The following is a 20102-nucleotide window of genomic DNA, read 5'->3' on the forward strand; positions in this document are numbered from 1 at the left end:
TAAAGAGGTTTTTGTGGCATTTATGGATTAGGAAAAGGCGTATGACAGGGTGGATAGGGGGGCAATGTGGCACATGTTGCAGGTGTATGGTATAGGAGGTAGGTTACTGAAAGCAGTGAAGAGTTTTTACGAGGATAGTGAGGCTCAAGTTAGAGTATGTAGGAAAGAGGGAGATTATTTCCCAGTAAAAGTAGGCCTTAGACAAGGATGTGTGATGTCACCGTGGTTGTTTAATATACATGTATTTATAGATAGGGTTGTAAGAGAAGTAAATGTGAGGGTCTTGGCAAGAGGCGTGGAGTTAAAAGATAAAGAATCACACATAAAGTGGGAGTTGTCACAGTTGCTCTTTGCTGATGACACTGTGCTCTTGGGAGATTCTAATAAGAAGTTGCAGAGGTTGGTGGATGAATTTGGTAGGGTATGTAAAAGAAGAAAATTAAAAGTGAATACAGGAAAGAGTAAGGTTATGAGGATAACAAAAAGATTAGGTGATGAAAGATTGGATATCAGATTGGAGGGAGAGTATGGAGGTGGTGAATGTATTCAGATATTTGGGAGTGGATGTGCCAGTGGATGGGTCTATGAAAGATGAGGTGAATCATAGAATTGATGAGGGAAAAAGGGTGAGCAGTGCACTTAAGAGTCTGTGGAGACAAAGAACTTTGTCCTTGGAGGCAGAGGGGAATGTATGAAAGTATAGTTTTACCAACGCTTTTATATGGGTGTGAAGCATGGGTGATGAATGTTGCAGCGAGGAGAAGGCTGGAGGCAGTGGAGATGTCATGTCTGAGGGCAATATGTGGTGTGAATATAATGCAGAGAATTCGTAGTTTGGAAATTAGGGGGAAGTGCAGGATTGCCAAAACTGTTGTCCAGAGAGCTGAGGAAGGGTTGTTGAGGTGGTTCAGACATGTAGAGAGAATGGAGCGAAACAGAATGACTTCAAGAGTGTATCAGTCTGTAGTGGAAGGAAGGCGGGGTAGGGGTCGGCCTAGGAAAAGGTTGGAGGGAGAGGGTAAAGGAGGTTTTGTGTGCGAGGGGCTTGGACTTCCAGCGGGCATGCATGAGCGTGTTTGATAGGAGTGAATGGAGACAAATGGTTTTTAATACTTGACGTGCTGTTGGAGGGATTCAGGGAAACCGGCAGGCCGGACTCGAGTCCTGGAGATGGAAAGTACAGTGCCTGCACTCTGAAGGAGGGGTGTTAATGTTGCAGTTTAAAAACTGTAGTGTAAAGTGCCCTTCTGGCAAGACAGTGATGGAGTGAATGATGGTGAAAGTTTTTCTTTTTCGGGCCACCCTGCCTTGGTGGGAATCGGCCAGTGTGCTAATAATAATAATATAATAACATGTATACTCAAAAATTTTAGCAGCTTCAAATCAAGCAGGAGAAAGCTGGTAGGCCTATATGCGAGAGAATGGGTCTGTGTGGTCAGTGTGCACCATATAAAAAAATCCTGCAGCATGCAGTGCATAATGAGGAAAAAAAAAAACTGTGTTTTTGGATTAAAACACCGACTGTGAGGTGTATTTTCATATAGTTTTTATGATTATATTCTTGTTTTTGTAGTCACATTTTATAGAATGGAAAACATGTTATAGAAATAGAGGTGATTTTGATTGGTTTTACTATGAAAATGACCTTGAAATGGAGCTCAAAGTAGGGGAAATGTTTGATTTTTACCAATGTTCAAGAGTAAACAAATGATGTCATTGTCCAAAAAATGTCCAACTAGCCATTCTAATATGCAGTCATGAATGGGCTGATGTTATTTATACAATTATTACAATATTGCAGTAGTTTGCATAACAGTAAATCTTCTATTTTTTATTTGAATAAAAATTCAAAATAGAAAGCAAGAGTAATATCAGAGGGGCCTGGAGATGTGACTGATGAACAAAGAAAATATTATTTTAGAGCCAGGAATATCTGCACTGTTCATTCTGGACCCTATTTTGAAATTGGCATATTTTTTAATTTGCGTGAAATTGGCCAAATTGCCAGTTTCTGACCACTTGATTGGGTAGTTGAAATCGGTAAATGGGCAGTTTCTTGTACTTAATCGATAGAACAAATGGAGTTCTAGAGAAATAGTTACGAGTTTGGTCGACTGGGGCAATGGCTCCAAGTGGGCGAAAGTGCCAATTCGTAAATATCACCAAGGTCGCTAACTTCGCGAGAGTGTAATTCCGTAAGTTTTCCATCAAATTTTGTACTTTTGGTGTCATTAGCATCGGGAAAAGCTTCTCTATCATTTCATGATAATTTTTTTTTTTTTTCAAATATTTTGCAACACCAGGAGACACCTCAGGATTTGGGGTTGCGACAGTCAAAGGGTTAATTAATGCCCCTACAGAGCTTCCAGGAATACCCTGAATCATAATGTTAACATGGAGGGTAATGGAGTTATGAATTCTTATGTTCTTGAGAAGAAAGTTCAAGTTCGGTGTCACCCTGAAGTGTGCCTACCTTTGTGCCTGATACTGATGGTATTCTTGATTGAAGATTGAGACACTTATGCAACATATGGAAATCTTTATTAACCCTTAAACTGTCCAAACGCAGATCTACATCCACGTGCGGGGGGCTCCAAACGTACATTTACATTTTTTTTTTTACATGCTTTCAAATGGGGAAAATCAAGGTCGGAGCGCTACGCACGTGAACGTAGATCTACGTTCAGACAGTTTAAGGGTTAAGAAAACGTTCTGCCACACAGTAGCTTCATCAGTCCAATATAAAGCAGAGAGGGGTAAGGAGAGGAGGAGTTTGAGGTAATCAGCCTGGAATCAATGTGTTCAGCCCATCACTCTTGTTGAAAGTACAACATATGGCCAGAGAAATGGCTTACATACTGTAGTCAGGCGAGTTGAAGCAGGCGGCAGCGGGATCACACTGGAACCATCCACTAGTGTAAGCAGGTCTTTGTCCAAAGGTCGGACAAGTATTGAAGAATTCCTTGTATCAAGTTTCCATGGTGTTGCAGTGTCTTGACAGATGTGATGAATGATTTTCAAAACTGACAGGCTGAGGGACTGATTACCTCAAACTCTTCCTCTCCTAATCCCTCTCTGCTTTGTATTGGACTGATGAAGCCACTGTGTGGCGAAACATTTCAATAATAAAGTTTCCCATGTGTTGCAAAAGTGTCTCAATCTTCAACTTGTCAGTTTTGAAAACCATTTATCACATTCTTAATTGAGACTGAAGGAAAATGCAAAGTTGACACACGTTTCTCCAAACCACATGTGTAGACCTTAATGGTTAGAACTTGAAGAGCCATGGTGCTAGAATTGGAAAAGAAGGGCTTTGCTACTATATGGATGAGGAAGGGAGGGGAGAGGGGTCTGCTCTTGAATTACCCGAGCCCTTCATGAGTGAAAGAGTAAGAGCCTCATCAAAGGCCTTCCTTGTTGGCCGAGGGCTTGATGGTCATTTACCCTTTACCCCAACACATATTTTAACCTACTTAGAGGACCCTCAGGCAGAAAACGAGGCATGAGGTAACAACTCGCCTTTCCTAGGAAAGGAAGGCTTGGGCTAGGACGATGGCTAACTAGAATTTGGCCCTTACAAAGGGAGGAGACAAGACCTATTAGCCGCATGCCTTGCCAGTTGTAAGATGTGACTAGAAGTACTTTAATGATGCTATGGTATTCACAGTAACAATATACTGACAGTACTGAGGCACATATAAGGGTCAGTAGCAAGCACCAGGTCCTTGTATATGTCTCTTCTGTTGTTGGTCATGGTAGTCCCAAGTTACAGGACAACACCTAAGTACAATGGACCCCTGGTTCGCGAAGCCATTGGTATCCAATAAATCCGGTATCCGAAGCATTATATTGCAAAAAATTTGCCTCAGTTCCCGTTACAAAACCCAGTACAGTGGACCCCCGGTTAACGATATTTTTTCATTCCAGAAGTATGTTCAGGTGCCAGTACTGACCGAATTTGTTCCCATAAGGAATATTGTGAAGTAGATTAGTCCATTTCAGACCCCCAAACATACACGTACAAACGCACTTACATAAATACACTTACATAATTGGTCGCATTGGGAGGTGATCGTTAAGCGGGGATCCACTGTATGTGATACGATTCGTACAAGACGTGTCCACATGTGGCCTGAACTGCCCCGTGTGTGCCAGTGTTTACAAGCCAGCCAGTGTGCGCGCATCTAAGGATACATTCAGTACATTCCATATTATCACTGTTTTTGGTGCTTGTTTCTGCAAAATAAGTCACCATGGGCCCCAAGAAAGCTTCTAGTGCCAACCCATCGAGACCAAGGGTGCTAATGACTATTGAAATTAAGGAAATGTGTGCAAAGTGGCTTGAAGTGCAAACCTTTTTTGATGAAAATCACCCTGACACAGCTACTGCAAGCCGTGTTGGCAACCTGTACACTGACAATGTTGTGAACCACTTTAGGAAAGTCATAAAGGAACGAGAGGTACAGGCCTCTATGGACAGATATGTTGTGCGACAGAAGTCCAGTGACTCTCAAGCTGGTCCTAGTGGCATTAAAAGAAGAAGGGAAGTAACCCCGGAAAAGGACTTGCTACCTCAAGTCTTAATGGAGGGGGATTCCCCTTCTAAACATTAAAAACTTTGACACTCTCCCCTCCTCCCATTCCATCAATCATCACCAGATCTTCATTAAAGGTAAGTGTCAATTATTCTATTGTGATTATTCTATTGTTATTATTGTTATTGTAATTATTATATTGCATTAAACTTAATATTTCATGTGGTAAAAGTTTTTTTTTCATACTTTTAGGTGTCTTGCACAGATTAATTTGATTTCCATTATTTCTTATGGGGAAAATTTATTTGCTTTCCGATAATTTTTGTTTGCGATGAGCTCTCAGGAACGGATTAATATCGTGAACCAGGGGTCCACTGTATAACAAAGTGCCGATAAGGCAGAGGACATAACTAAACACTGCACAGATGATTTCCAAAAGTACACAGCAACTGAAAAATCAGCCAGAACTACTTACAACTAAATATAACGCAAAACTGAAATAAGATATGTACTACATAAGCTTCAACAGAAATCACACGTGTGCACACACACATACATATCTTTAAAATGTTTTATTATTAGAGAAACTTGCCTGAGTGATTTCTTTTTATCATGTGGATCGCTGGAAAGGTATAATTTAATTTCTTCACTTGCCTGCTGTTGCTTGAAGTTCAGAATTTCCCGTTCAGCATTGAACAGGTGGTACTTTGTTTCTGATTTTACAATCTCATCATGTAGACTCTGAAGAAACAACTTCTTGTAAATGCATGATTATATTTATAAACAGATGGTCTAAATACAATTGTAAATTAGATTTTAAAAGCTGAGCTCATTCAATTTAATTTTATATTGATGAAGGCCTGAAAATACAGCACCTGACTCTGCTTCTGTGGGTACAAAAAGATGTAATCACAGATAGACAATCTTATCATAGTAGAACTGGCATCTCGCCAACATTTCTGACACTTGCATGTTTATTACAATTTTAGAATTTTTTATTTTAATTAAGAGAAATCACTAAACCTATAGCACTAGATCATATAGTGCCTAGAGAATGGGAGACATGATTTCCTTGTACATCAATCAATCAATCAAGTTTATTCTCTATAAGAATTATAATGTGGGGTATACTACAGATTTTGGTTATTGTGCGGTTTGCATGTAATAAAATACTAATTACAGAGGGGGCCACTAAGACACCTAGCATGGCTAGGCATTTCGGGCAAACTTAGATTAATTCTTAACCCTAAATTATTACAAATTATGGAGTAAGTTGACTAAATACTAAGTGACTAAATACTAGTTTGTGAGTTTAGCAATGTGAATGCTTTTGTTTTGGCACAATACATAGTTTCTATATTGGAGTATCACAGGGAAACTTATGACTAGTTAGGAATCATTATTTTAAGATTAAGATTCGTATTTCTGTGCTTAGAGTCAAATGGGTGAGTGAGTGAGTGTAAGTGTGAACCACCAGGTGGTTTTTATGTAGTTAGTTGACAGGGTGTATCAGGGAGATAAGATGTTTTTTAACAGTAGTTTTGAAGGTGATGAATGTGTCTGCAGTTCTAGAGTTTTCAGGTAGGGTATTCCAGATTTTAGGGCCTTCGACATACATTGAATTTTTATAAAGGTTTAGTCGGACACAGGGAATGTCGTAGAGATGTTTGTGCCTGTGGGTCCTGTCACAACTATCAAGAAAGCATTTTAGGTCAAGGTTAATATTGGAATTTGTAGATTGCACAGTAGTAAGTGTGGATGTTCTGAACAGGGAGTAAGTTTAGATCTATGAAGAGTGGGGGAGGGGGTGATGCCTGGGATGGGATTTAGTGATTATTCTTACTGTGGCTTTTTGTTGGGTTATTATTGGCTTTAGGTGTGTTGCTGCAGTTGATCCCCAAGCACAAATAGCATAGATGAGGTATGGATAAATGAGTGAATGGTATAATGTGAGAAGGGCATTTTGCGTCACGTATTATCGTATCTCGGAGAGGATCCCAACTGTTTTGGATACTTTTTTTGTTGTGTGTTGGATATGGATGCTGAAATTCAGGTTGTTGTTGAGGTATAGGCCTAGGAATCTGCCCTCATTATGTCTGGCAATTAGTGTTGTCGATCTTAATGTTAAGTTGTGCAACACCTGCTCTGCTACCAAACATAATATAGTAGGTTTTGTCAGTGTTAAGTGTAAGTTTATTGGCTGTCATCCAATTCAATATTTTGAGCAGCTCCTCATTAACAATGGTGTTGAGGGTGGCAAGATTAGGGTGAGAGATGACATAAGTCGTGTCGTCAGCAAAGAGAATGGGTTTCAGGTGTTGGGATACGTTTGGAAGATCATTGATGTAAATGAGGAAGAGCAGGGGTCCAAGGACACTTCCCTGCAGAACTCCAGTATCAAGTGGCCGTGTTGATGATGCTGTGTCTTTATTGGTGACATACTGATACCTATTAGTAAGGCAGGATTTGAAATATGCAAGCGCATGGCCTTTTATACCATAATGGTCAAGTTTGTGGAGTAGGATGCCATGGTCTACTGTGTCAAAAGCTTTTCTTAGGTCAATAAAAATTCCTAGAAGACAAATGACATCCAAACAACTTCTTTCTTCTTTCAACACACCGGCCATATCCCACCGAGGCGGGGTGGCCCAAAAGGAAAAACGAAAGTTTCTCCTTTTACATTTAGTAATATATACAGGAGAAGAGGTTACTAGCCCCCTAGCTCCCAGCATTTTAGTCGCCTCTTACAACACGCATGGCTTACGGAGGAAGAATTCTGTTCCATTTCCCCATGGAGATAAGAGGAAATAAACAAGAATAAGAACTAGAAAGAAAATAGAAGAAAACCCAGAGGGGTGTGTATATATGTGCTTGTACATGTATGTGTAGTGTGACCTAAGTGTAAGTAGAAGTAGCAAGACGTACCTGAAATCTTGCATGTTCATGAGACAGAAAAAAGACACCAGCAATCCTACCATCATGTAAAACAATTACAGGCTTTCGTTTTACACTCGCTTGGCAGGACGGTAGTACCTCCCTGGGCGGTTGCTGTCTACCAACCTACTACCTACAATCAAAACAACTATCTACACCAATTGATATTGTATGGAATGTTCAATGTGGGGCTATGTTGGGCTAAGCAATTTTGGTGTTGAGTAATAATGACTTACTAAACTGTTTATTAACATTAGTTGTATTATATTGTGTCTTGCTGTTATTACAACTATTCTTGCACAGGAGGGCTCCGCTTTATGGCGATTCACTAATACAGACATTTCAAATTATAACCAAAAATTTGTTTATAAGGCTCTCTGATTCACTACTATGGCATCTGCACGCCACTGTTTGTTTACATCATCTGCGAGCTCCACATCTCTCGATTATGTCTGGAAACTTTACAAAATTTCAAGTGTTTTAAGTTATTGCATATTTTATATACAGTAGACTGTCAATTAACATGTGTAATTTTTTTTTTTTTTAACAAGTCAGCTGTCTCCCACCGAGGCAGGGTGACCCAAAAAAAGAAAGAAAATCCCCAATAAGAAAATACATACATACTTTCATCATCATTCAACACTTTCACCTCACTCTCACAAAATCACCGTTTTTGCAGAGGTGCTCAGAATACAACAGTTTAGAAGCATATACGTATAAAGATACATAACATATCCCTCCAAACTGCCAATATCCCAAACCCCTCCTGTAAAGTGCAGGCATTGTACTTCCCATTTCCAGGACTCCAGTCCGGCTATATAAAAATAACCTGTTTCCCTGAATCCCTTCACTAACTATTACCCTGCTCACACGTGTATTTATCATGTGTATTTACCATCACAGTATTGCAAAATTGCGGCATATTTTCAAATAGCACTCAGTAACACTAACGTGGTGCCACCTCTGGAAAAAAAATTTGGAGCACCAAGAGCTGGACCACAGGATTTTTCCCCTCCCTCTAATAATAATAATAGTAGGTTGGTAGACAGCAACCACCCAGGGAGGTACTACCGTCCTGCCAAGTGAGTGTAAAACGAAAGCCTGTAATTGTTTTACATGATGGTAGGATTGCTGGTGTCTTTTGTCTGTCTCATAAATATGCAAGATTACAGGCATGTCTTGCTACTTCCACTTACACTTAGGTCACACTACACATACATGTACACGTTTATTTATACACACTCATCTGAGTTTTCTTTGATTTTATCTTAATAGTTCTTGGTCTTATTACTTTTCCTTTTATATCCATGGGGAAGTGGAATAAGAATCTTTCCTCCGTAAGCCATGCGTGTTGTAAAAGTCAACTAAAATGCCGGGAACAATGGGCTAGTAACCCCTTTTCCTGTAAAGATTACTAAACAGAATAAGAAGAAGAAAATTGTCAAAGTGGGAAGTCTGAATGTGCATGGATGTTGTGCAAATGATAAGAAAGAGATGATTGTGGATGTTATGAATGAGAAGAAACTGGATGTCCTGGCTTTAAGTGAAACAAAGCTGAAGGGGGTGGGAGAGTTTCAATGGAGAGGAATAAATGAGATTAAGTCAGGGGTTTCAAATAGAGTTAGAGCTAAAGAAGGAGTAGCAATAATGTTGAAGGATAAGCTATGGCAGGAAAAGAGGGACTACAAATGTATAAATTCAAGGATTATGTGGAGTAAAATAAAGATTGGATGTGAAAAGTGGGTTATAGTAAGCGTGTATGCACCTGGAGAAGAGAGAAGTATAGAGGAGAGAGAGAGAGATTCTGGGAAATGTTGAGTGAATGCGTGGGGAGTTTTGAATCAAGTGTGAGAATAATGGTGGTTGGGGATTTCAATGCTAAAGTGGGTAAAAATGTTATGGAGGGAGTAGTAGGTAAATTTGGGGTGCCAGGGGTAAATGTAAATGGGGAGCCTTTAATTGAGCTATGTGTAGAAAGAAATTTGGTAATAAGTAATACATATTTTATGAAAAAGAGGATAGATAAATATACAAGGTATGATGTAGCACGTAATGAAAGTAGTTTGTTAGATTATGTATTGGTGGATAAAAGGTTGATGGGTAGGCTCCAGGATGTACATGTTTATAGAGGGGCAACTGATATATCGGATCATTATTTAGTTGTAGCTACAATTAGAGTAAGAGGTAGATGGGAAAAGAGGAAGGTGGCAACAACAAGCAAGAGGGAGGTGAAAGTGTATAAACTAAGGGAGGAGGAAGTTCGGGCGAGATATAAGCGGCTATTGGCAGAAAGGTGGGCTAGTGCAAAGATGAGTAGTGGGGGGGGGGGGTTGAAGAGGGTTGGAATAGTTTTAAAAATGCAGTATTAGAATGTGGGGCAGAAGTTTGTGGTTATAGGAGGGTGGGGGCAGGAAGAGGAGTGATTGGTGGAATGATGAAGTAAAGGGTGTGATAAAAGAGAAAAAGGTAGCTTACGAGAGGTTTTTACAAAGCAGAAGTGTTATAAGAAGAGCAGAGTATATGGAGAGTAAAAGAAAAGTGAAGAGAGTGGTGAGAGTGCAAAAGGAGAGCAGATGAAAGAGTGGGAGAGGCACTGTCAAGAAATTTTAATGAAAATAAGAAAAATTTTTGGAGTGAGTTAAACAAGTTAAGAAAGCCTAGGGAAAGTATGGATTTGTCAGTTAAAAACAGAGTAGGGGAGTTAGTAGATGGGGAGAGGGAGGTATTAGGTAGATGGCGAGAATATTTTGAGGAACTTTTAAATGTTGAGGAAGAAAGGGAGGCGGTAATTTCATGCACTGGCCAGAGAGGTACACCATCTTTTAGGAGTGAAGAAGAGCAGAATGTAAGTGTGGTGGAGGTACGTGAGGCATTACGTAGAATGAAAGGGGGTAAAGCAGCTGGAACTGATGGGATCATGACAGATATGTTAAAAGCAGGGGGGGATATAGTGTTGGAGTGGTTGGTACTTTTGTTTAATAAATGTATGAAAGAGGGGAAGGTACCTAGGGATTGGCGGAGAGCATGTATAGTCCCTTTATATAAAGGGAAAGGGGACAAAAGAGATTGTAAAAATTATAGAGGAATAAGTTTACTGAGTATACCAGGAAAAGTATACGGTAGGGTTATAATTGAAAGAATTAGAGGTAAGACAGAATGTAGGATTGCGGATGAGCAGGGAGGCTTCAGAGTGGGTAGGGGATGTGTAGATCAAGTGTTTACATTGAAGCATATATGTGAACAGTATTTAGATAAAGGTAGGGAAGTTTTTATTGCATTTATGGATTTAGAAAAGGCATATGATAGAGTGGATAGAGGAGCAATGTGGCAGATGTTGCAAGTATATGGAATAGGTGGTAAGTTACTAAATGCTGTAAAGAGCTTTTATGAGGATAGTGAGGCTCAGGTTAGGGTATGTAGAAGAGAGGGAGAATACTTCCCGGTAAAAGTAGGTCTTAGACAGGGATGTGTAATGTCACCATGGTTGTTTAATAATTTATAGATGGGGTTGTAAAAGAAGTAAATGCTAGGGTGTTCGGGAGAGGGGTGGGATTAAATTATGGGGAATCAAATTCAAAATGGGAACTGTCACAGTTACTTTTTGCTGATGATACTGTGCTTATGGGAGATTCTAAAGAAAAATTGCAAAGGTTATTGGATGAGTGAGAATGTGTGTAAAGGTAGAAAGTTGAAAGTGAACATAGAAAAGAGTAAGGTGATGAGGGTATCAAATGATTTAGATAAAGAAAAATTGGATATCAAATTGGGGAGGAGGAGTATGGAAGAAGTGAATGTTTTCAGATACTTGGGAGTTGATGTGTCGGCGGATGGGTTTATGAAGGATGAGGTTAATCATAGAATTGATGAGGGAAAAAAGGTGAGTGGTGCATTGAGGTATATGTGGAGTCAAAAAACGTTATCTATGGAGGCAAAGAAGGGAATGTATGAAAGTATAGTAGTACCAACACTCTTATATGGATGTGAAGCTTGGGTGGTAAATGCAGCAGCGAGGAGACGGTTGGAGGCAGTGGAGATGTCCTGTCTAAGGGCAATGTGTGGTGTAAATATTATGCAGAAAATTCGGAGTGTGGAAATTAGGAGAAGGTGTGGAGTTAATAAAAGCATTAGTCAGAGGGCAGAAGAGGGGTTGTTGAGGTGGTTTGGTCATTTAGAGAGAATGGATCAAAGTAGAATGACATGGAAAGCATATAAATCTATAGGGGAAGGAAGGAGGGGTAGGGGTCGTCCTCGAAAGGGTTGGAAAGAGGGGGTAAAGGAGGTTTTGTGGGCGAGGGGCTTGGACTTCCAGCAAGCGTGCATGAGCGTGTTAGATAGGAGTGAATGGAGACGAATGATACTTGGGACCTGACGATCTGTTGGAGTGTGAGCAGGGTAATATTTAGTGAAGGGATTCAGGGAAACCGGTTATTTTCATATAGTCGGACTTGAGTCCTGCAAATGGGAAGTACAATGCCTGCACTTTAAAGGAGGGGTTTGGGATATTGGCAGTTTGGAGGGATGTGTTGTGTATCTTTATACGTATATGCTTCTAAACTGTTGTATTCTGAGCACCTCTGCAAAAGCAGTGATAATGTGTGAGTGTGGTGAAAGTGTTTGAATGATGATGAAAGTATTTTCTTTTTGGGGATTTTCTTTCTTTTTTGGGTCACCCTTCCTCGGTGGGAGATGGCCGACTTGTTGAAAAAAAAAAAAATTCTAGAAGTACATGTACAATGTATACAGGCCTAGCTGACAATGACATACTACTACAGTGGTACCTTAACTTACGAGTTTAATTCGTTCTGTGACCAAGCTCATAATTCAATTTGCTCATATAACAAATCAATTTTCCTCATTGAAATTAACTGAAATGTCATTTATCCATTCCAGCCCCCAAAAAACCAGTCTGAGTCTTGAGCGGCAGGAGAAAATACTTCAATATAACACTAACATAGGTAGTAGGTTGGTAGACAGCAACCACCCAGGGAAGTACTACAGTCCTGCCAGATGACTGTGAAACAAAAACCTGTAACTGTTTTGCATGATGGTAGGATTGCTGGTTTCTTTTTCTGTCTCATAAACATGCTAGATAACAGGGATATCTTGCTACTCCTACTTACACTTTGGTCACACTTCACAGACACGCACATGCATATATATATACATACATCTAGGTTTTTCTCCTTTTTCTAAATAGCTCTTGTTCTTCTTTATTTCTTCTATTGTCCATGGGGAAGTGGAAAAGAATCTTTCCTCCGTAAGCCATGCGTGTCATATGAGGCGACTAAAATGCCGGGAGCAATGGGCTAGTAACCCCTTCTCCTGTAGACATTTACTAAAAAAGAGAAGAAGAAAAACTTTATAAAACTGGGATGCTTAAATGTGCGTGGATGTAGTGCGGATGACAAGAAACAGATGATTGCTGATGTTATGAATGAAAAGAAGTTGGATGTCCTGGCCCTAAGCGAAACAAAGCTGAAGGGGGTAGGAGAATTTCAGTGGGGGGAAATAAATGGGATTAAATCTGGAGTATCTGAGAGAGTTAGAGCAAAGGAAGGGGCTAGCAGTAATGATAAATGATCAGTTATGGAAGGAGAAAAGAGAATATGAATGTGTAAATTCAAGAATTATGTGGATTAAAGTAAAGGTTGGATGCGAGAAGTGGGTCATAATAAGCGTGTATGCACCTGGAGAAGAGAGGAATGCAGAGGAGAGAGAGAGATTTTGGGAGATGTTAAGTGAATGTATAGGAGCCTTTGAACCAAGTGAGAGAGTAATTGTGGTAGGGGACCTGAATGCTAAAGTAGGAGAAACTTTTAGAGAGGGTGTGGTAGGTAAGTTTGGGGTGCCAGGTGTAAATGATAATGGGAGCCCTTTGATTGAACTTTGTATAGAAAGGGGTTTAGTTATAGGTAATACATATTTTAAGAAAAAGAGGATAAATAAGTATACAAGATATGATGTAGGGCGAAATGACAGTAGTTTGTTGGATTATGTATTGGTAGATAAAAGACTGTTGAGTAGACTTCAATATGTACATGTTTATAGAGGGGCCACAGATATATCAGATCACTTTCTAGTTGTAGCTACACTGAGAGTAAAAGGTAGGTGGGATACAAGGAGAATAGAAGCATCAGGGAAGAGAGAGGTGAAGGTTTATAAACTAAAAGAGGAGGCAGTTAGGGTAAGATATAAACAGCTATTGGAGGATAGATGGGCTAATGAGAGCATAGGCAATGGGGTCGAAGAGGTATGGGGTAGGTTTAAAAATGGTGTTAGAGTGTTCAGCAGAAGTTTGTGGTTACAGGAAAGTGGGTGCAGGAGGGAAGAGGAGCGATTGGTGGAATGATGATGTAAAGAGAGTAGTAATGGAGAAAAAGTTAGCATATGAGAAGTTTTTACAAAGTAGAAGTGATGCAAGGAGGGAAGAGTATATGGAGAAAAAGAGAGAGGTTAAGAGAGTGGTGAAGCAATGTAAAAAGAGAGCAAATGAGAGAGTGGGTGAGATGTTATCAACAAATTTTGTTGAAAATAAGAAAAAGTTTTGGAGTGAGATTAACAAGTTAAGAAAGCCTAGAGAACAAATGGATTTGTCAGTTAAAAATAGGAGAGGAGAGTTATTAAATGGAGAGTTAGAGGTATTGGGAAGATGGAGGGAATATTTTGAGGAATTGTTAAATGTTGATGAAGATAGGGAAGCTGTGATTTCGTGTATAGGGCAAGGAGGAATAACATCTTGTAGGAGTGAGGAAGAGCCAGTTGTGAGTGGGGGGGAAGTTCGTGAGGCAGTAGGTAAAATGAAAGGGGGTAAGGCAGCCGGGATTGATGGGATAAAGATAGAAATGTTAAAAGCAGGTGGGGATATAGTTTTGGAGTGGTTGGTGCAATTATTTAATAAATGTATGGAAGAGGGTAAGGTACCTAGGGATTGGCAGAGAGCATGCATAGTTCCTTTGTATAAAGGCAAAGGGGATAAAAGAGAGTGCAAAAATTATAGGGGGATAAGTCTGTTGAGTATACCTGGTAAAGTGTATGGTAGAGTTATAATCGAAAGAATTAAGAGTAAGACGGAGAATAGGATAGCAGATGAACAAGGAGGCTTTAGGAAAGGTAGGGGGTGTGTGGACCAGGTGTTTACAGTGAAACATATAAGTGAACAGTATTTAGATAAGGCTAAAGAGGTCTTTGTGGCATTTATGGATTTGGAAAAGGCATATGACAGGGTGGATAGGGGGGCAATGTGGCAGATGTTGCAAGTGTATGGTGTAGGAGGTAGGTTACTGAAAGCAGTGAAGACTTTTTACGAGGATAGTGAGGCTCAAGTTAGAGTATGTAGGAAAGAGGGAAATTTTTTCCCAGTAAAAGTAGGCCTTAGACAAGGATGTGTGATGTCACCGTGGTTGTTTAATATATTTATAGATGGGGTTGTAAGAGAAGTAAATGTGAGGGTCTTGGCAAGAGGCGTGGAGTTAAAAGATAAAGAATCACACACAAAGTGGGAGTTGTCACAGCTGCTCTTTGCTGATGACACTGTGCTCTTGGGAGATTCTGAAAAGTTGCAGAGATTGGTGGATGAATTTGGTAGGGTGTACAAAAGAAGAAAATTAAAGGTGAATACATGAAAGAGTAAGGTTATGAGGATAACAAAAAGATTAGGTGATGAAAGAGTGGATATCAGATTGGAGGGAGAGAGTATGGAGGAGGTGAACGTATTGAGATATCTGGTAGTGGACGTGTCAGCGGATGGGTCTATGAAGATGAGGTGAATCATAGAATTGATGAGGGAAAAAGAGTGAGTGGTGCACTTAGGAGTCTGTGGAGACAAAGAACTTTGTCCTTGGAGGCAAAGAGGGGAATGTATGAGAGTATAGTTTTACCAACGCTCTTATATGGGTGTGAAGCGTGGGTGATGAATGTTGCAGCGAGGAGAAGGCTGGAGGCAGTGGAGATGTCATGTCTGAGGGCAATGTGTGGTGTGAATATAATGTGAGAATTCGTAGTTTGGAAGTTAGGAGGAGGTGTGGGATTACCAAAACTGTTGTTCAGAGGGCTGAGGAAGGGTTGTTGAGGTGGTTCTGACATGTAGAGAGAATGGAGCGAAACAGAATGACTTCAAGAGTGTATCAGTCTGTAGTGGAAGGAAGGCGGGGTAGGGGTCGGCCTAGGAAAGGTTGGAGGGAGGGGGTAAAGGAGGTTTTGTGTGCGAGGGGCTTGGACTTCCAGCAGGCATGCGTGAGCGTGTTTGATAGGAGTGAATGGAGACAAATGGTTTTTAATACTTGACGTGCTGTTGGAGTGTGAGCAAAGTAACATTTATGAAGGGATTCAGGGAAACCGGCAGGCCGGACTTGAGTCCTGGAGATGGGAAGTACAGTGCCTGCACTCTGAAGGAGGTGTGTTAATGTTGCAGTTTAAAAACTGTAGTGTATAGCACCCTTCTGGCAAGACAGTGATGGTGAAAGTTTTTCTTTTTCGGGCCACCCTGCCTTGGTGGGAATCGGCCAGTGTGATAATAAAAAATAAAATAAATAACACTAATATCAACTCTACAGCTTATTTATCTATCAGAATTGATCTAATATGACATAATATACACTAAGTAACATAGAAACATGACATATACTCTAAAATGAATAAAATAGGCCATAATATGGCAAGTGTCCAGACCAGTCCGAGCTATCAGTACTTAACTACAACATCAGGTCCTTAAGCAAACACTATGATGACCTGCTAGCACTCCTTGAATCACTAAAGACACCCTTCTCCTGCATTATTCTTACTGAGACCTGGCTTAAGCAGGACACAATAGATATCTACCCTCTACCAGGATACACAGCAATTCACAACTGCAGACCAAACCAAGTTGGGGGTGGTATTGCAATCTATTACTCTAACCAATTATCTTGTCTTAGCACCACTTGCTTTAGTGATGAATATGGGGAATACATTTTTGCTAATTTTACTGTAAAAAAACTTAAGACGCCTATAACAATCGGTGTCATTTACCGGATACCTCACACAAACATCCCAAATTTCAGTGAGAAATTAAAGTCACTAATAACAAACAGACAAATGAATAAGCACCACCTTCTCTTAGCTGGAGACTTCAACATCAACCTTGGCTTACTAGATGATCAGCCTGTAACTGATTTCATCAACAATATGAACAACACACTTCTCATACCAACAATAACTAAACCAACCAGGCTCACTGAGACAAGTGCAACCATAATACACCACATATGGACCAATATACTGGCCCCCCTTAAATCAGGGATAATCACAGATAGCACTACAGACCACTACCCTACCTTCCTCCTGACAAACATTAGTAAACCACCACTTGAATACAACAAAGTCTCATTTAGACTCCATGACGAGACCTCAGTAAGGAAGTTCACAGCTGACCTAGAGACTATTGATTGGCCTACAGAATTCTCCAAGGCCAATGGTATTGATGACTGGACAGACATTTTTCTTAACAAATTACTTAGACTATACAACAAACATTGTCCTATAAAAACAAAACAGATCACAAACAAACGGCTTGGTTGCCCATGGCTAACCAGCACCATTCTGAAATCCATTGACAAGAAACACCAATATGAAAAGCAATATAGACAGGGCTTAATACACAAAGATATTCTTAAACACTATTCATCAGCTCTCACCAAAGTAATAAAGAAAGCCAAACAACTATACTACTCCAGTAGATTCACAGACACTAGAGGAGATATAAAAAAGACCTGGAAAACACTCTCTCAGATTCTAGGGACCCACAAACTGAGAAAAACCAAGAATATTGTCCTAACTAAACCTAATGAAACACCACTACATCCCACTGACACAGCTAACAAGATAAACAACTTCTCAACCATAGGATCTAATCTCGCCAGTAAAATCCCACATACCAATGCCCATTCCGGGGACTACCTAGATGGGAATTTCCCTAATTCCTTCTATCTTGCACCAACTGAGCCCTCGGAAGTCACTGAGATTATAAAGTCACTTAAAAATAACTCGGGGAATCTGTCTCATGTCCCACCATTACTGTACAAGCGAGCGGCCCATGTCCTTTCGCATGCTATTTCATTACTTTTTAACAAGTCACTAGAGACTAGCACCTTCCCGAAACTACTCAAGATGGCAAGGGTTACACCAATACATAAAGGTGGTGACCCTACAGACTTAAACAACTATAGCCAAATATCTAACTTACCATTGCTATCCAAAATCTTTGAGAAACTCGTGCACAGGAGACTGTATTCATTTATAACGGCTCAAAACATACTCAACCCCTGCCAATTTGGATTCAGGAAAAATAAAAGCACTAATGATGCAATCATAAAAATGCTAGATCTGCTTTACACAGCATTGGAAAATAAGGAATATCCACTAGGAATTTTTATTGACCTAAGAAAAGCTTTTGACACAGTAGACCACGACATCCTACTCCACAAACTTGATCATTACGGTATAAGAGGCCATGCGCTTGCTTATTTCAAATCTTACATTACTAATAGGTATCAGTATGTCACCATTAAAGACACAGCATCAGCAACACGGCCACTTGATACTGGAGTTCCGCAGGGAAGTGTCCTTGGTCCCCTGCTCTTCCTCATATACATCAATGACCTTCCAAACATATCCCAACACCTGAAACCCATTCTCTTTGCTGATGACACGACTTATGTCATCTCTCACCCTAATCTTGCCACCCTCAACACCATTGTGAATGAGGAGCTGATTAAAATATCGACTTGGATGACAGCCAATAAACTTACGCTTAACACTGACAAAACCTACTATATTATGTTTGGTAGCAGAGCAGGAGATGCACAAATTAACATTAAGATTGACAACACTCTAATTACCAGAAATAATGGGGGCAAATTCCTAGGCTTATACCTTGACAACAACCTGAATTTCAGCACCCATATCCAACATATAACCAAAAAAGTATCCAAAACGGTTGGGATCCTCTCCAAGATACGATACTACGTGCCACAAAATGCCCTTCTCACACTATACCACTCACTTATTTATCCATACCTCACCTATGCTATTTGTGCTTCAGGATCAACTGCAGCAACACACCTAAAGCCAATAATAACCCAACAAAAAGCTGCAGTAAGAATAATCACTAAATCCCATCCCTGGCAACACACCCCCCCACTCTTCATAGACCTAAACTTACTCCCAGTTCAGTACATCCACACTTACTACTGTGCAATCTACATCTACAGGGCCTTAAACTCTAATATCAACCTTGACCTAAAACGCTTTCTTGATAGTTGTGACAGAACCCACAGGCATAACACCAGACACAAACATCTCTACGACATTCCCCGTGTCCGACTAAACCTTTACAAAAATTCAATGTATGTCAAAGGCCCTAAAATCTGGAATACCCTACCTGAGAACTCTAGAACTGCAGACACATTCATCACCTTCAAAACTACCATTAGAAAACATCTTATCTCCCTGATACACCCCGTCAACTAACTACACGAATACCACCTGGTGGTTCACACTTACACTCACTCACTCATTTGACCATAAACAGAAATATTAATCTCAATCTTAAAATAATGAATCCTGTGATACTCCAATACTGAAACTATGTACTGTGCCAAAACAAAAGCATTCACATTGCTAAACTCACAAACTAGTATTTAGTCACTTAGCCATAATACCAACTTACCTCATAATTTGTAATATTTTACAATTAAGAATAAAACTAAGTCTGTCCGAAATGCCTAGCCATGCTAAGCGTTCTAGTGGTACACTCTGTAATCACAATTTTACTACATGTAAACCACACAATAACCAAATTTCTGTAAACTCAGCATTGTAATCCTTATAGAGAATAAACTTTGAATTTGAATTTGAATTTGAATATAGAATCATTACTGCTCCTTCCTATAACGTTTTGTTTGATCCTGGGTAGGCGAAAACAGAGTTTTTGAGAGGGTAACTGCACTAGATCATGGGAGGTCAGAAGTAAGTTATTGACTTATTTCATGAAGCCCACTATTTATTATTGAAGTAAATGCAATAATATTGACAGGAATCATAAAAATATGATTGCTATACAATTGGCTTGTGGAATATTGGAAATATTCCAAATATTTTGGGATTTGTGTGCGAGTAAAGGGCAAGATATTTTGCAAATGTCAAAAACTTAGCAACTTTATTTTTTTGTAGAGTAACTAAAGATAATTACATGATTACCTCCAGTAAGAACATCACACTAGCATTGTTTTATAAGTACCAAGTCCCAAAACCACCTTTCAGTGTGCCATTTAGGCCGGAGTAACAAAAAAAAGGCACAATACCATGACTGGAACAATACACAAATAACTCACACAGAGAAGAGAGGAGCTTATGAAATGTCGTTGTAAGCTCCTCTCTTCTATGTGCGGGTTATTTGTGCATAGGCCGGGGTTCTTGTCAAATGTCATTTTCAGTAAATATTTTTTTTCACATGTTTTCTGGCAAAATAACTGTTCGCTCGTAACTCAGATTTTGGCTTGCAACTCAAAGCAAAAATTTGACTGAGCGACACCTCTTGGAAAACTTGTAAGTTGGGTCATTTGTAAGTCAAGGTACCACTGTATAAAGAAAGCCCCT

General features: G+C 39.8%; 1 protein-coding gene across 1 annotated transcript in view; it reads right to left on the reverse strand.

Annotated features, from left to right (window-relative positions):
* LOC128704076 (intraflagellar transport protein 81 homolog) overlaps positions 1-20102 on the reverse strand; it is a 71919-nt gene that overhangs the window by 11509 nt on the left and 40308 nt on the right. Inside the window, exon 13 of the mRNA XM_053799088.2 lies at positions 5128-5276. Within this exon, the coding sequence (XP_053655063.1) occupies positions 5128-5276 (149 nt within the window). The remainder of the gene's footprint in view (positions 1-5127; positions 5277-20102) is intronic.

Source organism: Cherax quadricarinatus, chromosome 66 (assembly GCF_038502225.1).
Source record: "Cherax quadricarinatus isolate ZL_2023a chromosome 66, ASM3850222v1, whole genome shotgun sequence".
Classification (NCBI taxonomy): Eukaryota; Metazoa; Arthropoda; class Malacostraca; order Decapoda; family Parastacidae; genus Cherax; species Cherax quadricarinatus.